Genomic DNA, 10,322 nt, shown 5'->3' on the forward strand with positions numbered 1-10,322 from the left:
ATCCCCTGGTGGGTCTCTTCCCTGAGACAGGAGCCGGCCCCTTGCTGGAATCAGTTCCCCTCTCTGACCAGCTCACCCCTGCCCAGCAGGCAGGGGTCAGAGAGACGCTGCATTCGCACCCACAGCTGTTCTCCAGCCGGCCCGGGCTCACTAACCGAGCTGTCCACTGCGTGGAGACGGGAGCCGGCCCTCCCATCATGTGTTCCCCATTCAGAATAATGGGGAACACAGCCCAGGCCCTGGAGGGAGAGGTCAGAGACATGCTGGCTTTAGGGGTGGTCCAGCCACCCACCAGCCCCGGGAGCCCCGGGAAAGACGGGTCGATCCCAGTCTGTGTGGCCTCTCAGAAGCTCAGTGCCATCACCATGTCTGGTGCCTGCCCCATGCCTAGGCCTGACGAGATCCTAGACAAGCTGGGGGGGGGACGGGGGGACTCGGTACCCCATGACCAGGGATCTCACCCAAGACTACTGGCAGGTGCCTTTGGATCCAGATGCCAGGTTGAAACCTGCTTTTGTCACCCCTTTGGGGCTGTACAAGTCCCTGGTCCTACCTTTCAGCCTCAAGGAGGCTCCGGTCACCTGCCAGCGCCAGGGGGATCAGCTACTGAGGGGGATGGAGAATTGTACCCTAGCCGACATTGATGATATTTGTGCCATTCACCAGACCTGGGAGGACCACATGTCCCAGGTGAAGAGGGGGCCGGGTCGCCTCCAGGATGCAGGGCTGACTGTAAAAGCTGGGACGTGCAAGGTGGGGATGGCAGAGGGATTGTACCTGGGCCGCAAGGTGGGGAGCGGCTGCCTAAAGCCAGAGCCGGCCAAGGTGGGGGCGATCAGAGACTGGCCTCCGTCCCAGACTGAGAAACAGGCCCAGGCCTTTATTGGGATGGCGGGGCACTGCCGGAGGTTTGTGCCCCACTTTAGCTCTGTGTCAGCCCCCATCACTGAGCTATGCAAGAAGGGAAAGCCAGACAAGCTGGTCTGGACCGGGCAGTGCCAGAGGGCTCGCTGCACGCTGAAGGAGGATCTGATCAAGGGCCCTGTGCTGGGAAACCCAGACTTTGACAAGCCCTGTATGGCGTTCTCCGATGCCGCACACACAGGGCTGGGCACGGTGCCGAGGCAGGCCAATGCAAAGGGCGAGAAACCCCATCATGTCCCTGAGCAGGAAGCTGCTGCCCCGGGAGCAGGGCTATGTGGCCATGGAGAAGGAGTGCCTGACCCTGGGGTGGGCTCTTAAAAGGCTGCAGCCGGATCTATTTGGGCGGCGCTTCCCTGTGTGCCCGGACCACTCGCCCTGCCGTGGCTGCACCAGATGAGAGGGGCCAATGCCAAGGTCCTGAGGTGGAGTCTGTCCTTCCAGGATTATGAGCTGGAGATGGTCCCCGTTAAGGGGAGTGCAAATGTTATAGCCAATGCACTGTCCCGGAGAGGGGGGCCTGAACTTCCCCAGGTCACTGGTTAAAGTGACCCCGCTCAGTTCGGTCTCAAAAGGGGGAGAGATGTGAGGAAGCGGGGATTTTCTCTTGTTATGTCGTATGGGAGCCTATGTGAGTTTTACTGCTTTGCACGAAGGCTGTGTGTGCCTCAGTTTGCCTCTTGTATTGCACCAATGTCTGGGTGGTGGGAATAAGCGGGTGTGACTTTTGCGGGGATTGCTCCAGCTGCCTGCAGGGATGCTATGGCCGCCCCTTCATAACCAGGAGGGGGATGTGACCAGGAAGCGAGACAAAGGCCAGAGGAGGAGCAAGGGGCAGGGCAGGGGCCAGGCAGCTGGAAGGAGTCGGTCTCCGCTGGCTTGGGGCTCAGAGGGGGTCCAGAGCCCTGGCTCTGGGCTCCCCTCCCCCCAAGATGGACGTGGCTGAAAGTCACTGATTTCTGTGCTAACAAGCTCTGCCCTACGCTGTGTTCCTGTCGTCTAATAAACCTCCTGTTTCCCCGGCAAAGAGATCAGGTGGCCTCCTGGCCCGGGAGAGAGACACAGGCCAGAGAAGGGGCTGGAGAGTTTCAGTTTGGAGCTGGCTGGGGAAAGCGAGGGAGGCCCGGACCCGGGGTCTGGCCTCCCTGGCTCCAAAATGGACCCGGCTGAGGGGTCCTGTTCTCTGCACCTGCAAGCTCTGTTTGAGACTGTGTTCCTGTCGTCTAATAAACCTATTTTACTGGCTGGCTGAGAGTCACGTCTGACTGCGGAGTTGGGGGGCAGGACCCTCTGGCTGCCCCAGGACCCCGCCTGGGCGGACTGGCTGTGGGAAGCGCAGGGAGGGGCAGAGGAGGGCTGAAGGCTCCGCGGTCAGACCCAGGAAGGTGGAAGCTGGGTGAGCTCTGTGTCCTGCAGACAGCTGCTCCCCAAGAGGAGGCTCCCCCAGAGTCCTGCCCGGCTTCCTGGGGAGCAGGTCCAGGGGGCAGGTGTTGCTACCCCACGGGGTGCCCAAGGGCAGGCAGCTCCCTGGCAGCCCCCATGGGCACAGCAGCGAGCCCACAGGCCGGGTATCGTTAACCCCACGGGTGCCGAGTGCCCACAAGGAAATAGGGCTCAGGGCTGGGGCTGGGCGAGGGGAAAGGGCCGGGCGGTAAGCACTAGCCACACCCGGAGGGGGCTGCCCCCTATTACAGGGGTGAAGGGCAGCACCCCGGCCTGGCCCTGAGCCCCTCGATTCCAGTCCTCCCCTCCCCCAGACGTTTCCAGGATGTGGTGAGGCGGGGAGGGGGGGACAAGGACGGGAAGCAAGCGGGGCCATTGGCCCCACTCTATTAGCATCAATGGGGACAGACCCCAGGCTGGCATCCTTTGGCCATAGCTCCATCAGAGTCAATGGGGCCTGTCCTGGTCTGTGCCCCGTATGTCCCCACCCCGCCCGTGTGGGGCCTGGCTCCCTGCCCTGCTCCAGCACTGAGCTGCCCCCGCCCCCACCCTTCCTGCATGGTGTCACCTGAGCTCCGGGACACAGCCCCCCAGCCCCACCCCTCGTGCCGTGGGGCAGGACAGCAGGGACAGGGCAGCCCCCCCCCGTGCTGTGGGGCAGGATGGCAGGGACAGGGCAGCCCCCCCCCCCCGTGCTGTGGGGCAGGACGGCAGGGACAGGGCAGCCCCCCCCCCCCGTGCTGTAGGGCAGGACGGCAGGGACAGGGCAGCCCCCCCCCGTGCTGTGGGGCAGGATGGCAGGGACAGGGCAGCCCCCCGGCCCCCCGTGCTGTAGGGCAGGACAGCAGGGACAGGGCAGCCCCCCCCCGTGCTGTGGGGCAGGACGGCAGGGACAGGGCAGCTCCCCCCTCGCGCCGTGGGGCAGGACGGCAGGGACAGGGCAGCCCCCCCCCGTGCTGTGGGGCAGGACGGCAGGGACAGGGCAGCCCCCCCCCGTGCTGTAGGGCAGGACGGCAGGGACAGGGCAGCCCCCCCCCGTGCTGTGGGGCAGGACGGCAGGGACAGGGCAGCCCCCCCCCCCGTGCTGTGGGGCAGGACGGCAGGGACAGGGCAGCCCCCCGCCCCCCATGCTGTAGGGCAGGACGGCAGGGACAGGGCAGCCCCCCCCCGTGCTGTGGGGCAGGACGGCAGGGACAGGGCAGCTCCCCCCTCGTGCCGTGGGGCAGGACGGCAGGGACAGGGCAGCCCCCCCTCCCCCGTGCTGTAGGGCAGGACAGCAGGGACAGGGCAGCCCCCCCCCGTGCTGTGGGGCAGGATGGCAGGGACAGGGCAGCCCCCCCGGCCCCCAGTGCTGTAGGGCAGGACGGCAGGGACAGGGCAGCCCCCCCCCCCCCGTGCTGTGGGGCAGGACGGCAGGGACAGGGCAGCTCCCCCCTCGCGCCATGGGGCAGAACGGCAGGGACAGGGCAGCCCCCCCTCCCCCGTGCTGTAGGGCAGGACGGCAGGGACAGGGCAGCCCCCCCCCGGTGCTGTGGGGCACGATGGCAGGGACAGGGCAGCCCCCCCTCCCCCGTGCTGTAGGGCAGGACGGCAGGGACAGGGCAGCCCCCCCGGTGCTGTGGGGCACGATGGCAGGGCCAGGGCAGCCCCCCTCCCCCGTGCTGTAGGGCAGGACGGCAGGGACAGGGCAGCCCCCCCCCCGTGCTGTGGGGCACGATGGCAGGGACAGGGCAGCTTCCCCCCCGTGCTGTGGGGCAGGACGGCAGGGACAGGGCAGCTCCCCCCCTGGTGCTGTGGGGCAGGATGGCAGGGACAGGGCAGCTCCCCCCCCGGTGCTGTGGGGCACGATGGCAGGGACAGGGCAGACCCCCCCCGGTGCTGTGGGGCAGGATGGCAGGGACAGGGCAGCTCCCCCCCCGGTGCTGTAGGGCAGGACGGCAGGGACAGGGCAGCCCCCCTCCCGTGCTGTGGGGCAGGACGGGAGGGACAGGGCAGTCCCCCGCCCCCCGTGCTGTGGGGCAGGACGGCAGGGACAGGGCAGCCCCCCCCCGTGCTGTGGGGCAGGATGGAAGGGACAGGGCAGACCCCCCCCGGTGCTGTGGGGCAGGATGGCAGGGACAGGGCAGCTCCCCCCCCGGTGCTGTAGGGCAGGACGGCAGGGACAGGGCAGCCCCCCCTCCCGTGCTGTGGGGCAGGACGGCAGGGACAGGGCAGCCCCCCCCATGCTGTGGGGCACGACAGCAGGGACAGGGCAGCCCCCCCCCCCGTGCTGTAGGGCAGGACAGCAGGGACAGGGCAGCTCCCCCCCTGTGCTGTGGGGCAGGACGGGAGGAACAGGGCAGCCCCCCCTCGGTGCTGTGGGGCATGATGGCAAGGACAGGGCAGCTCCCCCCCTGTGCTGTGGGGCAGGACGGGAGGGACAGAGCAGCCCCCCGCCCCCCGTGCTGTAGGGCAGGACGGCAGGGACAGGGCAGCCCCCCCCCCGGTGCTGTGGGGCAGGATGGCAGGGACAGGGCAGCCCCCCCCCCGTGCTGTGGGGCAGGACGGCAGGGACAGGGCAGCCCCCCCCCGGTGCTGTGGGGCAGGACGGCAGGGACAGGGCAGCTCCCCCCCCCGGTGCTGTGGGGCAGGACGGCAGGGACAGGGCACCCCCAGCCCCCCACTCTGGCCGGGCGCGTCGCTCACCAGCGCTCAGGGATCCGTCTGTGGGTCTGTGACGGGCGGGTGTGACTGCACATCGCCTGTTCTGGGGCTTCCTGTCAGAGCGTCGCCTTCCCCTGCCCCACAGCCGGCCTGCCGCTTCCGACAGGGCCCCCAGCTCGGGGGCGGGGGGGCGGGGACACAGGGCCCCCCCCGGCCAGCACCCAGCGGGGTTGCTTTGCCTCCCCTTGCCCTATCCTACCTCCTCCCTGCCACACCACAGCCCCCCGGCCTAGGGCCGCCTGCGACCTCCCCCCGTCACCACAGCCCCCCAGCTGCTATGGGGCAGGGCAGCCCCTCTGGCTGTGGGGCTGTGTTTCTTTGTGTGCCATGCCTGGTCCAACGGGGCCCCGATTTGGGGTCTGCACGCCTCCCCCCACCCCCGCGTACGCCCTATGGTCTGGGTGCTGCCCTCCCAGTGTGCCATGCCCTGAGCCCCACGGGCCGTGGGGCAGGGCCAGGAGCCCAGGTTTCAGCTGCACCGCCCGGCCCAGTGCCCCTGACAAACCCTCCTGGCGCAGTGCCCTGGGGATATCAGCACTGTCCCCCCGCCCCCATTGCCCTCTGGGGTGCTGATGTGACCAAGTGGGACTGTTCTCAGTGTTCTCTCTGAATACTGGGTGGGCGCCTCAGTTTCCCCTAGGCCTTTCTTAAGGATCCAGGTGGTGAGATCAGGGGGTGTGATTGTGGCAGAGCCCTAGAGGGCCAGTGTGGTGGTGTCTGCACAGAGACTGACCGACACCCTGTCTCCTGGCCACTGATGGCCTGGGCCCCTCCTCTGCAAAGGTGCCAATGGAAGGTGTTGGGGAGCAAAGATCAGGTGGCCTCCTGGCCCGGGAGAGAGACACAGGCCAGAGAAGGGGCTGGAGAGTTTCAGTTTGGAGCTGGCTGGGGAAAGCGAGGGAGGCCCGGACCCGGGGTCTGGCCTCCCTGGCTCCAAAATGGACCCAGCTGAGGGGTCCTGTTCTCTGCACCTACAAGCTCTGTGTTAGACCATGTTCCTGTCGTCTAATAAACCTTCTGTTTTACTGGCTGGCTGAGTGTCACGTCTGACTGCGAAGTTGGGGGCAGGACCCCCTGGCTTCCCCAGGACCCGCCTGAGCGGACTCGCTGTGGGAAGCGCCCGGAGGGGCGGAGGAGGCTGAAGGCTCCGAGGTCAGACCCAGGAAGGTGGAGCCGGGTGAGCTGTGTGTCCTGCAGACAGGCTGCTCCCAGAGAGGAGACTCCCCCAGAGTCCTGACTGGCTTCGTGGGGAGCAGTTCCAGAGCATCGCCCGGGGACTCCGTGACAGTGGTGTGGGGACCCGTTCACAGTGCCTTGGGGGGATGGTGTGGCTCCCCCGGGCAGGGCATGGTGCGGAGATGATGCGGCTCCCCCGGGCAGGGCAGAGCACACTGCGGGGACGGCTCCCCCGGGCAGGGCACGGTGCGGAGACGATGCGGCTCCCCCGGGCAGGGCAGAGCACACTGCGGGGACGGCTCCCCCGGGCAGGGCACGGTGCGGAGACGATGCGGCTCCCCCGGGCAGGGCAGAGCACACTGCGGGGACGGCTCCCCCGGGCAGGGCACGGTGCGGAGATGATGCGGCTCCCCCGGGCAGGGCAGAGCACACTGCGGGGACGGCTCCCCCGGGCAGGGCATGGTGCGGAGATGATGCGGCTCCCCCGGGCAGGGGCAGAGCACACTGCGGGGACGGCTCCCCCGGGCAGGGCACGGTGCGGAGACGATGCGGCTCCCCCGGGCAGGGCAGAGCACACTGCGGGGACGGCTCCCCCCGGGCAGGGCACAGTGCAGCTGCTCCGGGCAGGGCACGGTGCGGAGACTATGCGGCTCCCCCCCGGGCAGGGCAGCTCCAGGGGGGATGGGCCAGCCCAGCGAGGATCCCGGTCACTCCCACTAGGCCAGGCACACAGAGAAAACAGCTCCTGGCGGGGATGGGGGGCGCTTGCAGGGTGCACAGAAGTGCCTCTGTCCCGCTGCCCATCCTGGTGAGAGCCAGTGGGGGTCCCGACCCCAGGCTCTTGCCTGGGCCCAGGAGTGCCCCCTGCAGTAACATCCCTGCCCCCCTGCGGATCCCTGCCCCCGGCTCGCGGCCTGTTTCCGCCCTGTGGGGCCAGGGCCCGACCCCCTCCCCGCTCAGGGCACAGACCCCAGGGTGGCCGGTGCCCCCCATGGCCGGCAGCTCCGAGCTGGGGCAGAGGGACGGCCGGGGCCAGCCCAGCCCCTCGGCGGGAGAACAAAGCCAGGCCCTGGGACAGAGATGCGGGCGGTACCTACGGCTTTATTCAGCGACCCGAGGCGCTGGGGTCGCTCAGCGCAGCGGGGGGGGGGGGCGGGGGGGACTCCCCATGCGGCCCATGTGACCGCGCGCCCATGGTATCTGGGGGGCCCAGGCTGCCCCCTAGGAATGGGGGACATGGAGGGGGGGAGACCTCAAAGGATGCTGGGAAATTCTCAGGCTATGTCAGAAAAGGTGCAGAACCAGCATTGAGTCAGGGAAGGGCAATAAATTAACGATGGTGGCTGGCGCGGAGGGAAGTCTGGGGGGAGGGGGTCTCAGTTGGCAGAGGGAGCCCCAAGTGGGGCTTTCACAGGTGGTTTCTCAGGATGTGGGGTGCAGAGGTGTGGCCAGCCGGGGGGTTTCTCGGGCCCCCCTGTGGCGAGGTTCCTGGAGGCTCATCCAGCTGTTCATTCGCTCCTCGAAGGCAGGTTCCCCGCAGAGGGGCAGGGGTGTCGCTCTCCAGAGCTGGGGGTCTGCCTGCAATAGAGAGCCATGGGGTCATGCGGGGCGGGGACGGGCCTGATCTGGGCCCCGACGCTGGGGGGACCCAGGCAGGGCCAAGGTAATGGGGACCCAGGGTGCAGAGACAGGTGGGGACCCAGCCCCTCCAGCGCGGGACGGCTGCAGCCCCAGCCATGGGGGGTGAGAGGTGCAGGGGGGACCCCTCCCAGAGTCCTTTGTGGAGGCTCCCACGTGATGCAGTCAGAGCAGGTGGCCCTGGGAGTGCTGGGGAGGGGTCAGGGTTTGGGGTGCAGGGCACAGGGCGGAGATGGGGCAGGGCAGGCGTGGGGGAGAGGGGGGCGTCAGTACCTCGCGCTCAGCGGTGCAGGTTCTCGTAGTCGGGGCCGTCGTCCTCGCTCTCCCGGTTGCTGGCGCCTGTGACAGGAGCCAGAGGGGATGAGACGGGGCTTCCCCAGAACTGCCCCCCGCCAGGCCCCACCCTCGGGGCTCACCAAAATCCCTCCAGCCCCCACAGAGCTCCCCAGAACCCCCCTGGCCCCACACACGGGGCTTCCCACAGCCCAGCCCCCTTGGGTGCTACTCATACATCTTGCTTGTAAGGAGGTCCCTGGGGCCCCAGCGAGGAGGGTTCCTGGGAGGAAGGGTCCCCCAGGCTTGGGGACGCCCCCACTCACCATAGCGGAGGAGGGGCAGGTACCCCCCCCCACACACTCACCATAGTGGGCGTCAGGGATGCTGGATCCAGGCTCTGGCATGTTGACGTACTCCAGGCTGTCAGCTGTGGGGAGCGATCGGGGGCAGTGAGCCACGGGTGTGCAGGGGGACCCCTTGACCAGGGATGGAGGAACTGTCCCAGGGGACCCCAGTGCACTGGGGCCTGGGGGGTTCAGTCCCCACTACCATCCCCCCATGCACTGGGATGCCAACCCGGCCCCCGGGGGACCCTGGGGTGGGGGGGTCAGTCTCATCTCCTCCCCCAACCCCTCCCCTGCTGCTCCTCCCCACAGGCCCTACCCGGGAATTGCCCTCTTCCTCCAGTCAGCCCCAGTTCCAGGATTCCCCCCCACCCCCCTGTGCTGGGTCAGACACAGACAGACAGATGGGGTTGGGGGTCCCGCACTCACCCAGCGACTCCCTCTGGGCCTCCGGCACGTTCTCGTACTCATCCCCCATTGCCACTGCCAGAGAGGGGTCAGTGAGGGGGGAGGACCTGCTCTCCAACTTCTCCCTACAGCAGGGACCCTGGGAACCCCCCAGCCCTGCCCCAGCTGCTCCCCATACCCCCAACCCCCAGGCCCCAAGCTGGAACCCACCCAGAGATGTTCGGGTCACTCCTCTCCCATAAATTACACCTGGATCCCAATACAGCTGGGCTACTGGGGGCTGGGGATACACCCAAATGGGGTGCGAGGGATGAGATAGTGACCAGGGCAAGAAGGGGTCAGGTGGCTGTTTCCTCCCCTTGCCCCCACAGCGCAATGCCAGGGGGCAGAGGGAGGTTAATGCTGATCACAGGGGATGGTGGAACTGCCCGACACTAGATCTGCTCATAAACAGTCCCGGGGACTGTATGGGCCCAAGCCAAGGTTGGGAGACAGGTACCCAGAGTGGCCCTCTGAGGTGTCTCTGCTCAGGCCCTGTGGGAGATGGGTGGGCTTGGCAGGGGCCCTGACTCACCTGAGGACACGCTGTCCCTGAGCTCTGGCCCCGAGGTGACCACCTCTTTGGGGGACGTCTCCGTGATGCTGTCGGGAAGCACCTCCCTGTGGGGGGAGGGGGAGGAATGGGAAGGGTGAGACTGACCAGCGAGAGCATCCACCGCACTTCCGGCTCTGACCCTGCCCTGCCCCCCACCCACCCACAGCAATGACCGCTGTGACACCCTGACACCCCAACATTCACCACGGTCATGTAATTAGGATATGTTCTGTACAAAGTCTGCTTTGTGAGGTATCATTCTAAAAGTCCTGATCTGCTAGACAGTCGTATCCCGTTGGATTGTATGTGCCAGCATCGTACGTGAAGTTACGAAGCTGGGCTACGTAGGTGTTACTGAAACACGTGTGAGGTTGAGAACACCCACAAGCAGCCTTTCAGGTACAACAATGTTAGTGGCTTATTGAGGAAATACACACAAGCACCAGGATTACCCCAGGAACTGTGTACAACAGACACCTCTCCGAGACAGCACTACGCAATGGGAACTGTCTGACCCAGCTCACAGCAAAAGAGCTTTCCAGCAAGTGGGGAGAAGGTAGAAAAGGGGGAAATGACATCATGTGGGGACCTCACTCTCCCTGCAACACCACACCTGGAAACCCCTGAGGGGCAACGACTGATGGTCCCAGGCTAGAGGAAGTTTTAGCCTGTGTATGAAAACCTGGAAAAACCAAGGCCTTAAGAATCTGCCAGCCTGTTTATCACTCAGGGTGAGAATTTGCTAATTTATATCCTACCTCTCTAGTGTGTTAAGCTCAGTTTGCAGTTTTACTAAAATAATCTGCCTTGATCTGTTT

General features: G+C 66.7%; 1 protein-coding gene across 1 annotated transcript in view; it reads right to left on the reverse strand.

Annotated features, from left to right (window-relative positions):
- Positions 1-7,680: 7,680 nt before the first annotated feature.
- The window catches only part of LAT (linker for activation of T cells), a 14,888-nt gene continuing 12,246 nt past the window's right edge, over positions 7,681-10,322 (reverse strand). The window contains 5 exon segments of the mRNA XM_074956708.1: positions 7,681-7,821; positions 8,155-8,220; positions 8,522-8,584; positions 8,931-8,984; positions 9,484-9,569. Coding sequence (XP_074812809.1) covers positions 8,162-8,220; positions 8,522-8,584; positions 8,931-8,984; positions 9,484-9,569 — 262 coding nt within the window. The 3' untranslated portion in view covers positions 7,681-7,821; positions 8,155-8,161.

Source organism: Natator depressus, chromosome 6 (assembly GCF_965152275.1).
Source record: "Natator depressus isolate rNatDep1 chromosome 6, rNatDep2.hap1, whole genome shotgun sequence".
NCBI classification, from domain to species: Eukaryota; Metazoa; Chordata; order Testudines; family Cheloniidae; genus Natator; species Natator depressus.